The sequence below is a fragment of the Maylandia zebra genome, linkage group LG12 (assembly GCF_041146795.1).
Source record: "Maylandia zebra isolate NMK-2024a linkage group LG12, Mzebra_GT3a, whole genome shotgun sequence".
NCBI classification, from domain to species: domain Eukaryota; kingdom Metazoa; phylum Chordata; class Actinopteri; order Cichliformes; family Cichlidae; genus Maylandia; species Maylandia zebra.
The window spans coordinates 10,182,825-10,202,011 of NC_135178.1; the positions used below are offsets into that span (position 1 = coordinate 10,182,825).

The 19,187-nt window shown below is 39.4% G+C and overlaps 1 protein-coding gene across 2 annotated transcripts in view; it reads right to left on the minus strand.

Annotated features, from left to right (window-relative positions):
- Positions 1-910: 910 nt before the first annotated feature.
- Positions 911-19,187, minus strand: part of zgc:162952 (PKc_LIMK_like_unk domain-containing protein) — a 28,585-nt gene continuing 10,308 nt past the window's right edge. For both annotated transcript variants that reach the window (XM_004565822.5, XM_012923151.5), the window contains 8 exons: positions 12,831-13,024; positions 11,043-11,164; positions 9,058-9,106; positions 7,340-7,489; positions 4,108-4,281; positions 3,748-3,831; positions 3,123-3,209; positions 911-2,117 (listed from right to left, as the gene is read on the minus strand). In XM_004565822.5, coding sequence (XP_004565879.1) covers positions 2,013-2,117; positions 3,123-3,209; positions 3,748-3,831; positions 4,108-4,281; positions 7,340-7,489; positions 9,058-9,106; positions 11,043-11,164; positions 12,831-13,024 — 965 coding nt within the window. In that variant the 3' untranslated portion in view covers positions 911-2,012. The remainder of the gene's footprint in view (positions 2,118-3,122; positions 3,210-3,747; positions 3,832-4,107; positions 4,282-7,339; positions 7,490-9,057; positions 9,107-11,042; positions 11,165-12,830; positions 13,025-19,187) is intronic.

The following is a 19,187-nucleotide window of genomic DNA, read 5'->3' on the forward strand; positions in this document are numbered from 1 at the left end:
ACATCACAGATGCATAGCAACACAGGGCATTAGAGGAAGAGTTTGTTTCTTTTTTTCTATTGTTTTTCTTTGCCTATAAAGTATTAAAAAGTCTATCTTCAACAACAGGGAAAACAAAGATGCACAAGGATACATGCAAAAAACACACAGTCACACAGAATTGCTTATATATCTCTATGTGAAACTAAGAACAGCCTTTCTGTTTCCATGGAAATTAAGTGGGTAAGTAGCAGCCAGGTCCTTCTAATCAAATGCACTTGATGAATTGAACGTGAGCAAGTGTGAGCACCTCTGTGAAAGCAGTTTTGTTTTGACGGTTTGGTTTGGACTATTCAGCTGTGTGTTGACACACATTCATCCCAGGAGTGGATGTCCCAGCAAACTGACCTCAGATCAGCTTCTAGAGTAATGTTTTGTAAGTTATAGGACTGTTGTTGGCAGTGGTGTCAGAGTATGGTGACTTCCAACTCTAGAGGGTGGGAACTCTTGTGAATTTTGTTATTCTACAATCTATCGATACAGGGCGTGTTTAGCTTTTCACAGGACTAAACAACTACAAATACCAGTCCAGGACTGAATCAGGCAATAATTGGGATGTCACAGCACCTTGAGCTTTATTAGAATTCTGTACTTAAGACGGCTAAAATCAAATGTGGGCTTTTTCTTCTAAACTGAGCTGATTTTAGGTCCATTCATTGAGTTCTAGCTCATGTGCACCCTCTGCTGCATCCCCATCAGAACTGCAGCCAACCTCTTCACACTTTTCATTAAAGGAAAGTGAAACAGCTCTGCTAGATCAGCCTCATCATCCTTCCTTATAGAGTATGACAGAATCTCCCTTCAATAAAGGCATTGCTTCATGTACATACACGGAGAGGCGGAGCAAATGAGAGGGACCACAAGACACAAGTAAAGTTTATTTTCCATGTTTATTTAAGTAGTTCAAATGAAAATGGTTCCATTTGTTTCCCATACTGGAAGGATCAATCAGAAACTTCTGAAAGCAGATGAATATTTGTACTTTCAAATCTAGAAAGCTATACTGCTAAACAAGAAATAAAAGTTTTATTTTTCATCAAAAAAGGCAGAAAATATATTTTTTAAAGGATAAGAAACCAAAAGAGTTGGTAGTGTAGCTGCCTAAAAGTTTTTGAGACCACACACAAAACCAGAACAGATTAAACTGAAAAGATTATGGACCCTGTCAAACCCCATAAAAGGTGCCAGATTTAAAAAATAAAATGAGAAAAGCTTGACTATTTACATACACACATTCAGCTCAGAGTAACTGCACAAAATAACAACAAAATAGGAATTTTTTGTTTTGTAAAATCACCTGACAATCCAGAAGCTTAAAAAAAGTCTTGTTGCTAGAAAAAGGGGATATGTTTGAAGTTTTCGGTATACGATAAAAAGAACTTTTTCATGAAAATAAATATCTTAGACTCATACTGACTCGTAAGCGTGCCTATAAATTGTTAACATGAAACCAACTCTCAAAATCAAACCTAAAATCATGTTTCCACGGCTATTTTTGATCCTCGTTGTGTATGAAGTTATGTCACTATTGAAAGCCTAATAGAGAGCAGAGCTTTCTCATTTCCTACTGGAACGACAAAGGCAGAGTAGACAAGAGGAAAATATATCAACAGGCCTGATTTGGTCTGCGCCGTCGGTTACAAACAAATCACAAACACCAGAGTCGAGTGGGAGGAGAGGGCCCTTTTAGTCAAGACCAATAACAGTACAAGTTGAACTAATAATCATGTGAACACTGCTGGGTCAAATCAAAGTGTCCATGGCAAGTCGGGAACATCCACTGCCCTGAAAAAACATCTAGATCTGAATGTCTGCAGCACCTCAGAGGAGAAGAGTTGATGCCACAAAAACTTCCATATTTTTTTTAAATTTTTATTTTTTTAATTCACATCTGTCCTGCTTCCTGTCCAGACAGTGAGCAATAGTAATCCCACAGTCTGCGGTCCTAATGCTGGGCTTCCCTGATCCGCTGCTCAGCTCGTATCCACGTCAGATTTGGGAGGAAGTTCCAGGGTCTCAGCAACCTCTCCTAAATCATCCAACAGCTCTGTGAATGCTGGCCGTCGGAAGGACTCCACCTTAGATTGGGAGAGAGGAAATTAAGAAAAACAGGTGAGTTTCACAACTTATAAGAAAACCTTGGTGGAAAGTACAGAGGCCCTAATATTCACAGCTTAGTATTAAGAACTGTCATGTCTGACACTTGGAGGCTTTTTGCTGATGTGATTGTTGTAGCGATCACAAGGTTTCCTAAAAGAAGAGACTGGAGGGCAAACTCGAGCAGAGCAAAATAAGTGGACTGAAGAAATCACTGGTTACAGACAGCCAGGGTGCAGCCTGGAGGTAGCAAATGAGCTGAAAGTTTCTTTAACATGTCGAGTTTCAGCCCTCTGCTGCCTCTAGCACCACACACCACAGCCTCAGTACAAAAAGGATGACTTTTTGGAGTGGTCAGGGAGGAATCGCCGGCTTCAAAAGAAAGAGGATGGCTGAATGAGTGGTGTCTGTGCTGGGGCAGGAAGTTGATGTGGTGGAGGAGTATGAGCACCTGGCTGTCCACACTGACAACAAATTGATCAACAGGAATAATCTCATTCCCAAACCAGTGAGAGTTGTAAAAGCCTGCTAACAAAATCAAGCTTGCCAGCGAAATGATAGAGAGCACAGCAACCTGGCTCCTGAGACAAAAGCATAAGACAGAATAGCTGGAACTAAGCTTGCTGGCAGCAGCTGAACTCCCGAAGTGTGGAGGATCACGCAGCCTGCCAAAGTACATTCCATTCTACCTGCTGGAAACTCAGTCCCCACTAGAAACAGCAGAAAACTGAAGTGCCGCAAAATGCTCCAAACTTGTGGAATAAATGGAAATATAGCACACAGGGAAACAACAGGAAGAGAAAATCCACAATTTTTCATCAGCTCCTCAATTTGAATTTATTTTGAGTCAAAATAAAGCAAAGTCTCCCTAAGCAAGACGTCCTTTTATGACTTGAAAAACATACGAAATATTTCAAAGTATAAATGTATATCATGACTTTTACTTCAAGCATTTTCAGGTCTTCCATCTCCTCTGATCCACATACCATACAACAGCTGGCTGCCAACTCCAGGAGGCGCTGTGGGCAGTCTGTCACCAGTTCCCTGAAAGCTTTCACATCCAGCCCGTAGTCCTGAAACACATCAACATCAACAGTCCATGTGTCATAACAAGAAATATTTCACTGCGCATACAAAAATGTTCTGTCAGCTAAGTTGTGCTAAAATTACATCAGTTTGTATCTTTCACAGCTTGGCTTGAGTTAATCACAAACCCCAAGCACTACACTGCTCAGCCAATCATCAGCTTTAAAAGACGTCACTGTCACAACCACACTTCCAGTCACATATCTATAAAGTCGGTAAGCCCACGAGTCAACGCGTCATGGACCATGTTTGAGCTAACTTAAACGCATCGATTTAATTTAACACACTCTTTTTAAATACATTAGCTCCATGGTTAGCAGTGAGCAGATAGCCACACATCCACTCCATCAACATTTTAAATTGGAGACATTCCATTCTTCTACTTTTTCAGCAAGTCTCAGGGTTGTTTAGACATCTTTTTAACTAGTTAACTAGTAAAAGTGGGCAATAGCTAACTCTCACATGTGAATATTCACGTTACACGTCAGCAGCACACAGTCTTTGCTGTGGTACAGTGAGCTCTACCTGTGTTCTCGGGAGTATTTCAGGGTCAGCAGGGATCCTGGCCAGGATTTCACAGAGCACAATGCCAAAGGAGAAAACATCCACCTGGAATAAGTCAGACATCAAACATATTGGGGGTTTTTTTGTCTTCCTCTTAGAACATAAAAAACATATCAGAAAATACTTCAAAGAATAAAATAAATAAATCTGACTTTTGCCATTTTACATTAAAGATGCAGCTTCCCACAATGTGCTGCATTACTTTATTGTATCATCTTAATAAATACACTGTCTGACATATAAGAAAAAATGTAATGCTAAAAAACAGCAAAAATACTTATTGTGTGTAACACATGCTGATACGAGAAACAGGACTGTTACCTTGCGGTCATATGGCTCTCCTCGGAGCATTTCGGGGGCCATCCAGAAAGCCGAGCCCACCAGAGAGAGTTTCCTGCCGGTGTCTTTCACTGGCAGCTCCACCACCTCCCTGGCCAGGCCGAAGTCTGTCACCAGAGCCTCTCGTCCCCGAGACGTCACCCGGATCAGGCAGTTCTACAGATACACGAGGAGGACACTGAGGAGCAGGACTGCAATGGGATGTTTGTCCCAGCAGAGGGCAGTGTAAGGCTGAACAACCAGGACCATCAACCACTTGTTTTTTCCACCGTCTTTAGTCTTTGTTTGGGCTTCTATTGTGTGTAATGCATGTGTTTCCTGGAATCACTGCCACACAGTCACAAACAGTCTCTTCACTTGTCAATAGATTCAAAAGGATCTGCTGGCAGCACCTTTTCAGCCGACTAAATAACTGACCGACCAGAGATTCAGTGTGCCAAAGGCCAGCCTCCATCACACTGACTGGTTCCTTCATATTTAGATGTTAATAAGACCAGCAAACTGTGGAAAAAGACAAACCCTGCTAGACTTGAGTTTAGAGGCTGAGAGCAGAAAGTGTGATCAGAGGCAGGAAGTGGGAGAGCAGCTCAGAGCTGTTGTTGCATAATAACAGCAGGTCTGCAATGTAAAGGTATAACGTTGATGCATTGCTCTGCATGTATGTAAACCCATTTTCTTCTGTTTTTAAGATTCGCTGGGCGTGTGTGGAAGTGACAGTTGCCATTTGGCTCCCACTGCACATGAAGCTATTTCCATCCAGCAGCCTGTCATTACGTGACATTACGTGGAGGAAAACTACTTCAGTCCCAGACTCCAGCTCTAAATTTAGCCACAACCCCTTACCTCTCTGCCAAGCAAGGCAACAATTTGGGGAACTTAAGTCGAAAATCCCCAGTAACACAAGAACCTGACCAACTACTCAAAAAGCTAAAATTTTCATTCAAGTGTAACTTTCACAGACACTTTAACAAAGACTGGATTAGTTCAGGGGATCTGGGAGGCAACTGGCCTTTTGGACATCCTGAAGCACTGACATCACAAACTGCACACATCTACCAACCTAAGTGGATTTGTCAAGTTGGCAACTTAATTTCAATAAATGCTTCTTTCACCACAGACCAGGCGGCCTAAGTTGAGATAAAGCTGAACGACATGTGTTTTATATCATAAATATTTGTGGATATTTTTTAATTTGGAAGTTGTCAACAAATCATAAGGAAAAATGACTCAGACACAGAGATAAACTGAACTTCCTGGTCCTGTAAAGTGTACACAAAACTGCCATGAACTTGCAGTCTTTCTAGTGGCCAGCACAGAGTTCTCATGTGAAGTATAACCTTACTAAACACTTTTCTTATTTTAATGCTAGCAGCTCAGAGCTCACACATACAGTTCTCTGATTTAATCTCAGACTTAAATAATTATATTTATTTATTAATATGTTAGTAATGAAATTACTTGTTAATTAGATTAATAATTACAAGTAACTATTAGCTAAGTCATCTGACGTGACTTCGGGGCCTTTCTTACTTTAAATTCACACTTGAACTGAATGTTGGTATTGGCAGTGGAATTAAGTACCCAACAACTGTATCACCACTGGCTTGAAATAGAACAAAATGACTGTCGGTGCGTCTCAATATATTAGCATTTTCACGTAAATCACACCTATCTGGTCATTTCATTCATGGGGCAAAAAGCAGGAAGCCTACAAAATACAAAACCAATTCTGAAAATGTCTGGACGCTGCATGAAGTGTAAAAAAGAGAATGCAATGATTTGGAAATCTCATAAACCCATATTTTACTCATAACTGAAGATGAAAAGCATAAAATATTTAAAATTTTAGAAAAACATCTGCTCATTTTCAATTTCATGACAGCAACATGTCTAAAAAGAAGTTGCCACGTGGCTGTGTTTACTTCTGTGTAGCTGTTTTTCTTTTAACACCAATCTGTAAATGTCTGGGATTTGTAGAGACCAGCTGATGGACTTATGGGAGAGGAATGATGTCCAATTCGTGTCTGACAGAGGATGCTCAACAGTCTTGCATTGTTTTTGTCATATTTTGATGTTTTGTGATGGTGAAAGGTCTGGACTGCAGTGGGGTCAGCTCAGCTTTTTTTGAGATGTCCTGCTGCCAGTGAATTCAAAATGAATAATATTTTCCTGAAATGGTACATTTTCTCATTGCATTCTGTGTTTATTTACATTCAACACAGGGTCTAAATATCTCAGATCATTTCAATACTAAGGATTCACTTAAGGGTAACTGCTAAAGTCATCTTAATGTCTTCTAACTTAAATCTCCAAAGCCATTACAAACTAAATGCAACATAAAGCTCATCTCACTCAGTATAAAATACATAAAAGCAGACTCACAAACATCATATTAGACACTGCACAGAAATCCTCGAGTGACCCTAAGGTTGACCTTAAGTGGACTCATTTGTGACCCTGTGATATTTTATACAGCAATACTTTTTTAACTGACTTATTTGAGTATAATATGTTGTTTATACTGTTTAATCATCTATGACAGATAATCTGCTCTAATATCATTCATCTGAAATGCTTATTAAAAAAAGAGGCTAGCCATTTTCATCATCACTTTTGACATTAAACATCTGTTTCAAGATTTCTGCTACTCTATTGGTCTGTTAGCAGTGGTTGCCTAGCCTGTAATTCTCCCACGTTGATCCAACATCATGGATGCATCCATCAGGTTTCTGTGACGTAAATCCAACAAAGCCTGACAAAAAACACGAGGACAGAGCCAAAAGAGTAGCCTCAGGGTAACATGCGTGGGGTAAGGGTGGGGGAGTCCCAGCAGCAGTTATACGTGCAGCAACAGCACTTACATAGCAACAACCTCTTTACACGATAATAGTGACTGTCATCATGTTGTGACTCCGCATTACTGACTGCTTCTTCAGGGAAGCCTGGCAACTGGAGGAGGGACAGCACCTACGCACACAAGCATACCTACACACCAGCTTCTCAGCAAGGCCTCGTGATTGTTACAGAGCGGCCTAGAAAGGATGTCAGGGTGTGCTCATTTAACTGAAACTAGGAGATCACAGGTTTCTATTCTGGACTGAAAATTATTTAACCTGAGCAGTTTATTAATAAAAAAAAAAGTGCAGTTAAAATATGAACAAAAACAAACAAATCAATCCAAATCAAAGCAAATCAGTTTAATTGTGTGCCTCACCTTAGAATTGAGGTCTCTGTGATAAATGTTTTTGTAATGCAGGTAGATCATTCCTCTGCTTATATCACAGGCCAAGTCCACCTTCTCTCTCCAGCACAAGGGAACGTCTTTCCTGGCCAGAAGCTCTTCCAGACAGCCACCGTTTACATACTGAAACATCCAGGAAATACATGAAGATTTATTTTTCACTTTTTTCTATTAAAAGGTTTTTCTTGTAACAAGAAACTGTCTTCAAAAAATAAAATCATTTTCACATTATTGTAAAATAAATTAGACAAATTAGTTTATTCCAATGGCTGTGTCTGGATCGGCTTACTTCCCACCCCTTACCCACCCCTGTTACTTGTCACGTGTTTCATGATGTTGTGATGTGGACATTTATGTGCTCTTTTTTTTGTTTTCTGTTCTCATGCATGAGAAGAGGTCTCTTTTTTTCCCCTCCTCGTCTTGCCCATTGTATTGTACATTTCAGTGTTTTTCCATAATACTACCGGTCTCCGACCTGTCTCCCCATGTGATGTCTGTGTTGTGTATGTAAGGTTGGGGGGGGGGGGGGTCCCATTTCGCTGCAGGGCAACTTGCATGTGACAAATAAAGGCTTTCTTGACTTGACTTGACTTGACAATGTAAAAGGAGAGCTTTCTTGTTATGCAGCACATTTTTAATTTACTTTTTTTCTATTTAATCATTTTTTATTTTAATAAAAATTTTAACAATAAATTTAAAAGTTCTTTTGGGGAGGTATTAAGCTGTAAAATAAGAAGAAAGAGAGAAAGCAAATTTGGACGTGCTAAAAAGTTAAAATGGTCAGATTGATGGCAAAAATAAAGTTTGATACAAAAATTAGCTTTGGTCTTTATCAATTTATATGAATGTAATTAAATATAAAATTCAATGAGTATAACAACGTAAATTATATCAAGACCTAAAATTATATTTATTTACGGCATGGTCGCTTTGAGGTGTTGTTTTTGTTGTTGTTCAGTTATCCTCAAAGACACGAACACTGAAGCCACTACTTCTATTTTGTAAGCTAAATTATTTTTAAGCCTATTTTTGTTGTTTGCTAGTCAAAATTTACATCACCTATAATATTACAGGGAATAGCAGATCAACTTGCTAACTAAGCTATCTAGCAAGTGATGGCATTACAGCCCTTACCAAAATATCCAATTATTCAAATATTATTTAAAAAATAAACACGATGGAAGGCTCGAGGCAGTTGTCACTAAAGCTACGTGTAGAACAGTGGCGAAGTCCAACTTTTCTAAACAGTCAAGAAGACTTTGTTATAAAAACATGCTATCATACATTGTTGCCCACATAGATACTGTGTCTTCAAGCATTTAAAATAATTCTTAGATTACTGTGGCAGTACATGGCTTTTGTTGCTTTCACCGCCCTGTTATCTGTGTAGAACAATGGCATACTATAAAATGTCGTAGTAAAAAAAAATCCCATAAAAATAAATGGCTATTCATTCTAAAATGAAAAAAAATTTTTAATCAATAATCAATTTCTTCTTGAAACAAGAAACTGAGGAGATGTAATTTGTCAGCGTGATAGCAGCAAACCCAGTTTGGTTACCTATGAACTCTTTCACCATTTCATTATCACTCTCAGTTCATATCAGTGTTATTTGTTGTGTTAACAGAGCCAGCCTGCAGGTATACACCTTAACAATGACTCACAATAGGCGAAAAATGAGTGGAACTCACCTCTAAGATTGGATAGAGTTTGTCTTCTTTCACACATATTCCCAAATACCTGGAATAAGCAGAGCTGTGTTAATCAATTGTTTGTCTTGTTATTGAAATAAAGTGTATGGAAGTTTATGGAAATGCCACTCAAACCAGAGGGAACAATGTCTACATTACAAGAAGATTTTTGGTGGTAAATTTTTAGAATCTTGTTTGTAGCCGAAACTGTTAACAAATTTGATGAAAATACAAAAAAACATGGTATCAATAGGAAAATAAAGAATGCCATATCCTTTCCTTTATGGATTTGATAGTGTATATAGTAAGGTAGAGTAGATAATCTCATTTGCAACAATACTGATACCAACAGTGCCACCTTCACACAACTTCAAACAGCAGAGCTACAGACAGACATGCACACACAGCCTCTCCCCTCGTCAGTAGCATGTAGTTGTTGTTTACACCAATGTACACTTCAATTAATTTCACAAGGTCAGTAAAGCCCCTGTATCGACAACATTGAAGTATTAAACAGTCATAAATGTTAATCTGGAGGCACAAATGTTAACTGTTTAACTATGAGCCATTAAGCCATGTAAGAAGTATATTACCAGCTATGGCTAATAATAAAATTATAACATTAGGAGGAACTAGGCAGCTTGTACATGATCAGTCCTGCCCATCTGTAAAGTGACCTTAAATGAACTTAACTGAACTTACATAATAAATTTAGGAACAATTAAAATAAGGCCCTGTTTATTAATTGATTCACACAAACGGTCGACGTCTTTGATAACTCCAAGAAATATCACTCGTATATCTTTTTGACTTTAGCTTACACAGATCGGTGCGTGCAAGGTACTGCTGTCATCACAGCTGGCTGTACGATAATGAGCTACTCTTTGATAACCTTACCACTTTGACCTTGATAAATGGCTAAAGTGCGATTGCTTAGGCAAACATTAAGTCTGCCTGGCTTTGCACCTTATGCCACTGCTGCAAATAAAAGCACCAGGGTCTCATTTACATACATAAGGCTACACACCATGCTACCAAACTACCAACTTCCAAGTGAAGTAGTTTATATTCAGAAACAAAGCTAGTTAAATGACTACAAGTGATTTTTCTCTCTTCCTCTTGTTAGTTCAGATCACATGTACCAATTATATTTAGTTCTGCTACTATGCTCACAATCCCTGCTCTGTGTATCTTTCAACGGCCATGCACCAGCATCATTTTTTATACTACCATAAGCAAAAGAAAAACAGCAGATTTCTTATCAAAGTTTGCCAGCTAGAATTGCCTGGTTGTTTTTGGCCACTCGGAAATATAATCACTGTTAAAGCTGTGAACAAATCCAGGACATCTTCCAGCTCATCTAATGTTAATTTGGCAATCTGCAGCCCAAGGGAGCCCATCAAACCTACCTCACTTTTGCAAAATGGATACTTGTGTTTGTTTATTTTGAAATCCCAAGGGGGAAAAAAGCATTACATTAATACTTAACTGGTACCATATGAAGGTTATTATATAACAGTGATGAGTGGGTGTGCATTTTGACAAATATTCCTGATGAGAAAACAGATATTCGGATTTTGTGCATATATGGAAGTGTTGTATATTTGCCTGCCTTTGTTTATTGTACACGATGCCCTGGGAGTCCATTTTTTCAGTAATTGTCAACAAAATTACCATAACACTGTGAACCCTTTAAAACTGTTTAGTACTACTAAATATAAATATGTGTAAAGGTATTGCCATTGCACAATAACTACAACTGCCATCAATCCTGCTACCCAATTTACAGACTGTGAAGCTGTGATGGAGAAAAGAGTGATGAGTGGGAGGGTGTAGAGCCTGGTGAGACAGAGAGGAGAGATTGCATGTGTTGGGAGGGAAATCCTCAAGCGTTTTCTTTTGCTTTTAGCAGAGCAGAGCAGAGCCTGCTAGATTAACCACCACAATAGGAGTACAGCATGCAGGTGATACGGGAGGGCTGTTACCTGACAATGTTGGGGTGGGAGAGCTTCTGCAGCAGGCTGATCTCTCGTACAATGCTGTCTTGGTCCACATCGTTTTTGTAGATCTTCACTACCATCACTTTTCGATTGGTCCTGTGCATCACCTAAAGGATAGTGGTGGCCGTTAGCAGGAGTGGAAGAAGTGGTGGTTATAGATGCTGAGGCCAGAAGCGATACAGTGGGGATACTGTGACAGCTGCTGTCGCTGCATAACTTATCCACAGCTGCCAACATGTTCACATCAGCAAAAAGGATAATACATAAAACCAAACACATCAGTAGATAATGACAGTAGCACAACTAAATCAAAGTGAGTAAACCAAGGCTACGTTCACACTGCAGGTCTTAAAGCTCAATTCCGATTTTTTGATCAAATCTGATTTTTTTTGTCTGCTTGTTCACACTACAAATAAAATGTGACAGCAAACGCGCTCTAGTGTGAACCCTCAAAGCGCCACGCATGCGCAAAAGAAGACGTCACACACAACGCACTCTGTTTAGACCCAGACCAAACAGTATTGTTTGACTGATGGCCTTAATATAAAGACTTGTTTTGGACTTTACGTTTCCCAATTTTGCTTTAAGTTATAAAGTTATTTTGTTATTTTCATATGGCCTGTTTTAGAGAGGAGCGGCGCTTCAAAGGATAGTTGCAGATTTCTGTCAGAATCTGCAGATTATACAGTACAAATAAAATGTTCACGTTTCTCCAACGTTGTCTTCCCAACAGTTTCACTGGATGGCCAGGAAGCGTTCACCATGTTTTCTCGGGTGCTTCTCCGGCGCTGATAATTGGCGTCTGTCTTGTGTCAGTGACGTAAAAGACGGATTTAATGCGACATAACCATTCAAACAGCAGTCGCTTTCTAAAACATCAGATATGTATCGGATTCAGTACCACATACAAAAGCGACCCAGGTCGGATTTGAAAATATCGGATTTGTGCTGTTCACACTGTCATACCATGATCGGATATGGGTCGCATAGTCAAAAAAGTCGGATTTGATGCGCTTTCGCCTGCAGTGTGAACGTAGCCTGAGTAATCCCAGCAGCTGAAAAGAATCAGGCAAATATAGAAGTGCAAAAAACTGCAGTTCCTCTAATGGCCATTGAGGATTGCTCCAAAAGAGAGTTAATCCCCATAGACTGTCATGTTAAAATACCCAATTTTCTAATATTAAAACACTTGCTCACTGTTTGGTACAAAAAAGGCATCTATGGATAGTTTATCAATCACAACTGTACTGTGATTGACTTTTTTAATCTTTATTTGTTTTTATATTAGCAAAACTTACGCACGTTTTATACTTTCAATTTTTTTCTAAGAGGTAATAGTCTTACTCCATCATTGGCATCTCCAAAGCCACAGAGAGCTATTTGAACGATTTACACGGTTGACCACAAACAAGCTTAGCTTTCTAAGTTGACTCAACTGGAACAAAAGTCCAAAATCAGAGAGCACACTCTTTCTGGGCAAAGTGCTGACTTTGACTCACTCACAAATCCCATGGCCTCTTTCTAACTCATTTCATCAGGGGCAAAGTCTAAATGTATAAAAAAAATAGCTCTTCCAATAGCTCTGTTCCAGCAGAATAATTATGTAAGGTCTCAGCTGGGGTTGAGTACAGAAAATCAAAGGTCCCCGAAGCTGGTGGGCCAATTACAGAATGGCAAGAATGTCCCAATTAGTGGCTTGGACAAAGCAGGGTCTGATGGCATTTGCAGGCTGACAAGGCAAAACAGAAAGGGTGGAGGGGGCAGAAGAAATACCTTATAGACTTTGGAGAAGAAGCCACTCCCGATTAGCTCAGCGCTGAAATTTTCCCAGAATTCCAGTTTACGGACAGCCGTGCGAAGCTTCTGCCATCGCTCCACATGGTAGTATTTGTCTGAAGACTCACCATAAAGGGTGGGACTGGTGGGCTCCGATGACACATCCACATCACACATCGTGGAGATGTCCGCTGGGAAAACAGAGACTGAAAAGTTAGGGTGAACCCTCTACAAAATAATGTTTTTTGTCCTGGGATTAGTTATTATAGTTATTAGTTCATTTTCACAACAAACAGGACAAGAAAAGAATCACTTTGTGCCTCTGCAATGTTAAATAAAAAACTCTGGGAATGTAGACAGTCTTGCTAAATGTATTTTTGAAATTAGGCTCATCACCAATGAGACTTAGACTTGAAAGGGCCAATCAGCTAACACTGCTTCTTTCCATCTAGTGTCTTTCTAGGCGACGTCAGGGCAAGTTAAAGCAGGCTTGTACAAAACCTCCACCATCTTCGACTACATGTTGAAATTACCTTTAGGGCACAAAATCTTAGAAAGCCGCTCCACTGAGTTGGTGGAGGGCTGATGTTGCTATGATGCTCTCCAAAGCTGCAGAGCAGGGACTAAACCTCCCAGCTGTAGACCATGATGGCGGAGCTGGAGTTCATCATCAGGATGACAAACTCACTAAAGAGGCAGCTGGTTATGGCTCCATTATTCAGTTGTTGCAAAGTATATAAATGCCATTGACATGCTCACAACATGCCCTTAAAGCATCTGTGATAATTATGTTCACACTGTGATAAACATATTCCAACTCTGTTTCAGTTTAAGCGTTATTTTCAATAAACAGCATGCTCTAAAAAAAGTTTTGTCTAACTCCCATTTCTTCTTCTTGCATGTTGAAGTTCTACTTGGAACCTTGTTAAGATTCAACCATGCAAAATATGATTCTTTGCCATTTTTTCAGTGCTCTTAAAATTAGAGCGCATATGTATTTGCTCACTGCTGCTAAACTGAACACACCAACCAAAAGGGCAATTTATGCATTTAACAGCATGAAAGCAACTACAGATCAACGAGACGCTCACAAAAGGTATCATTTCACACTTACACTAGGCTGCATAGATGAGGGAAAATGCTTCCACTTAACAGGCTGCAGCAAAGGTGATAAAAAAAGATTTTTAAAATGATTAAAATGAGGGCAGGGCTGCTTGCTGAACACAGAATCTTTCTAAAAATTGTTTAGTAACAGTTTCTATCTTCAACACAACACAGTCAAGAGTCAATCTGGACTATCAGTGAATTACTAATAAATAAGACAGTTATATATGTCCTGCATCTGGAGCTAAGACAGTAACAAGAACTTCAAGTCCGGTTATCAGAAGGACAAAGACGAGGAGATTTCTGTTCAACTGTCTTGAAAGTCTGCTTTACGTGAGTTGGAAGAACGTGTTTATCGTTAGGGCATTGTAGTGTAGTGTCAACATGCCTAAGTCCACAAAAAGACTGGCAGGCAGCAGACGTCCACACAGACCCTTACACCATATGATGATGAAGTGATCAGTGTCTTAGAGTTTGCATTCGTGTTCAACTGTGAACTCAGGGCAAGACAACAAAAAAGCCACACACATACACATACGTACACACACACAGTATACTAATAACTGTATACTGCAAAGTTTCATCATGTCCAAAGTGCTTATCTATTATTTCTAGCTATCCACCCCAACATAGCGGGGGCTATGAATCAGCTCTGAGGTTGTCTACTAGAAACTCCCCACTTAGTGTCTAAGGCTCCAGAGAAGTTATTAAGAGGCAAATTATGCACTGTGGGTTTTGTTGTTTTGTGGGACTTCTGAGTCAACCCACACCCTTTGACCTCCATTCCTCAACCCCCAGCCCAAGTTTCATATTGAAAATCAGCACATAGGGACTATTGAAAGTTTGTCCTGTGCTCTATCCCTGACTATCTTCCTGGTCATTAACTTGAAGACCTTTTTGTTTAGACACTCGCATCATTGGTTTTAACTGTTTTACCTTTCGGTTCACTTACTGTGGGCTAACTAAACCTCCATTAACATTGTTCTCATAAAACTGTAGTTAACGTAATGGTTTTAGACCTATGTAAAAAGATATCCAGTCATGTCAACTTTCTGACTTTACAGTTCTTTCTTTGAGATCCTATGAGGTCTAATTCATCATAGGTGCTAACCCTGACCCTACACTAGGCTTACCATGGCAAGAACTTAGGCCTGTTGAGCAACCAGCCATAGTGCCAAAACTATTAAGCATGGTTTCCTTATTCTCTTCATTCAGTTCTCCAAAATATTGGTTGTAACTCTGGAGTGCAGATGGGTAGGATAACGTTCCCACTGGGAAGATTGCTCTCTGTTCCTTCACAAAGTGGGTAGTCCTGACCCAATTCCAGGCACACAGGGCTGGCGTGACAGCAGTGAAGGTCAGTTTGTTTTTCCCCCAACAACAATCTCAGTTGCCTTTACAATGACGCTGGTGGAAAGCGCGCGCTGACACGCTAAAACAATTGGCAGGGTTTTGTCAATAAAGTCGGGGGAATCAACCCCAGCTATTCACGCTGCTTTTGTTCATTCAGCTTCAGACTAAACAATCACTGCACTTTCAGCTCTGGCACTATCAGAGAGAAATGCTTACAGTGCAGCCCCATCATCTAACTGTCAATCTCTCCGCATCTCTTTTCTCCCGCCTCCATCCATCATCTCTCTTCCTTATTCATCTTGACTGGTCGGTTCCCAAATTTGTAAGATGAAGGACGTCGTGCTCTCGAACCTGTCAGCAAGCTTTTAGACTCCATTGTTGTCACATTATGATGAAGTGTAACTAAATGAAACTAGATGAAATTATTTCTGGCACTGTTGGGGGAAACTTGCAAATTTTACTGAATAACATTGGCGAGAACTTCATGTTTCTTTGATCCACTGTCTGTCCCCAACTATCTCAGCCTAAACTTTCAAATGGTCTGTTTTACCATCAAAATGAATCTGATAAGAAACTATAACTATAAAAGCTGCTGGAGTAATTCCCTGAATAAAATGGACTGTGTGAAAAATTAAAAAAATTGAACAGAAGTCCACTTTTGCGCTGTTCCATATTCAGTGAGAGCCACTTTCATTAATTTAGTGGAAGTGTTGTCATGTGCGCTCTGCTAACAGTACACTCAGTGAAGCAACATGGCTACGTTTACAGCTGAAGGTAAACACATTGCATGATTTATGTCTCAGTTTCAGATTCTTGTGCGTTTCCACATTCTGTTTCTGTCTGCTTTTCTCATCCTCCCTCTCATTTTCCACTCCGCTGTCTCCAAAGTCATCATTTCAGGAAAAGGTGGACATTCCAAGTGTTGCATCATAAGCTGGTTCTGAACTTTTTTAAGCCTTCACTTTAGGTTTACCACTTGTCGTTGTCTTCTACCAGCCACAACATCCACATTTAGATGGCAGAATAAGAATGTGCTACCATACTGCATATTAACTCTTCAACACTGCTATAAAGATTTAAACAGTCTTTCATCAAGCAAAGAATAATTTGGCTGCTCTGGTTACTCCAAGTGATCCATGACAGGTTTAAGAGCTCAAGCTTTGTCTTTTTTCTGTTTTTCCCCAAACATAAGATGAGAAGGTTAGGCAAACAAAATGCCGGAATATGTTGTTATCACAACCCGCTGTGAGTTAGACCTGTCTGACCATACACCCCCTCAACAGGAATAGTAATGCTGGCCATGACCACAATGACGTCCTTCCAGCTGATAAGGAATGACGTTCAAGAAAGTTGCAAAATAAATACCACTTTGCACCAGGGCAACATTTTTCTTCAGTGCTCTGCCTCTCAACATGAGGATTCTCACAGAAGAATGTCAGAAGGAACATACTGGGAAAAGTGCAAATGCTGGAATTTCACGTCATTAGGTGACATCAATGCAGTGTCTCCCTAGATTCAGGTATTACCACTTGAAGCCAATTTAATAAGAATTACACAAGGGTCTTGGCTGGTATCTTCTCTAAATTAAACCAAACACCAGGTAATGAGCTTGATGACACATTAACTTCCCAAAAGACAAGACTGACAAGTGTAGTCACAAGCACAACACTACGATGTCAGCATGTATCCCTACAGTTATTTACACTTTCAAATCCAAGAAATTGAAACAGATAGCAGATGAGGTTCCACTGACCCTCTTTAGAAGGGTTATTTCAGCCTCTGATCTCAGGTCTGTTGATCTCTTTTCAATTGAAGTGTATCCCGTGATGAAAATATATAAAAAGCTTTCTGTGACCTTCAGATAAAAGCTTGTGGATATCTGATTCTAGCAAGGGATGTAACCCTTTGAGAACCAAGTCATCATCACAGAATCATCAGCTTTGAAGAAAAGCAGAACCTTTTCTGGAAACAATGTAAATTTTTTTTTTACTGTGTGTCAATTACAACGATTATTTCTTTGTCCAATGATTTTGGAAATCATACAAAAATATATAAAAATAAAAGTTCCTAACCCCATGCTACAAGACTGCAATTGATTTTTCAAAATGTATAAACCGTTACAGTCACCACTGAGGTTGACTTAGACCTCTGAGGATTGAAAACATCTCCATAAAATTTGAAATGAATAATTCTGCTGTAATCACCATCATTTGCTGAAGATTTCCAGTGACTGCCAATGTGTCCAGGACTGAGGATGTTTCAACAGAATAATGACCCTAAGTAGCAAATTAATAAGGAAGAGCCCAACCAGACAAAATGATGGGTTATGGAATAACCTAGCAAAAATCCCACATATGAATCTGAAAAGCTACATGAGCAATACACACATGAAACTCAGAAACATTGTGCAACTGAAGAAATTATGCATGGAGAAGCTGTCAGTAATGTAAGCAAGCTGACAATTATGCAAAGAGCAATATAAGAGGTCATTTCTGCAGAGTCTGCAAAGAGACTAGGTTAGCTTTATTTACATTTGCCACAGGCAGTTGTACATCTGGTTATATATTTCTGTTCATTTACAAATTCAAAATTTTTCTAAATACCTCCACAATTCTGAGTTGTGGAGGTATTTAGAATGCTTAGCATTAGCTGAATCTAATGCTAAGCTGACAAAATTCTGTAGAAAGAAAGATCTTTCAAATACAAAGATTCAGCTTTGGACTGCACTAAAATCACAGAAAGAGGAGTGAAGAAATTTCAGCTCTGTTTATTACTGAGAAAAGGGTGAAAATCTCTGTGGTTTTTGTCAAAAATCATCACACTTCCCTAGGAAAAAAACCCAGTCTGCCAGTTCTGTGAAGAACTGATATTGTAGCCAGAATATGACTGGATAACATGATCCTCAGAGCCACACTGACTTCAGGCATAAAGCATGGAGATTATGTGGGTAACTGCACCGCAGCAGAGTGTTAATCTGCACGTAACAGCCCTCTAGTCATGACATTTTTGGCAGCAGCCTGGTGCATTAAAGCTGAGCACTTCAACTAGCCTGAGCCAAGCCACAGTAGCTGTTAATTGCTTCATGGATTTTCCAAAGCGAGGTGACGTTTGTCTTGGAGCCACAGAAGCCTCAGAGCTCTGCCTTCATCTGCAAGTTTGCAAAACCAGAGATGGCAGGCTAGAGGATCACTGATGCATCAGACTTGCTGATATCAGATCAATAAGGGAGGCCCAGAGCAAGACTATGCATAGCTGTGGCACCCCATTGTTGTCAACCACACTTGGTGGTTGACAATGTAGTGATTCAGCATTACCATTAATACTGCAAGACAGAAAGCCCACCAGAGCTTATCTTTGTATTTTTACATGCTGCAGTGCCATTTTTTGGAGCATTTCAAGTTGCTATACATAAATACAACCATTACATCCCAAATTTCAATAATATGTATGCATTAAATCCATAGTGACTACATAAATTGTAAAAATGTGCACTAAACTACAAAAAAATTGAAAATTGTTTTGTGTTTTATACATTTTTCTAGTTACAGAAATTTCAGAGATATATCCCTCAGAATTGTAAATGTAAAAAAGTTGCACAAAATAGTTTCCAAACACAGGAAATATATTTTGAGTGTCTTTATAGTTTCATTTTTGAGATGCACAAATTTTTATGAACAGCAGGAAAAATTTAAATAAATATTACTGTGCACAATTTATAACATTTTCCCACAAAAAAATGACATCACTTCTGGCTTTTGCAAGAATGTGATACACAAGTGATTGTTCGCACTGATGTTTATTTCAACGTAGAAAGTGGTATGAACAGCTGATCAGATTGGCAAAGCGCGTTTCTGGAAACAATCTTTTTGCTGTTGTCAAAAACAACTTTTTTTAAAA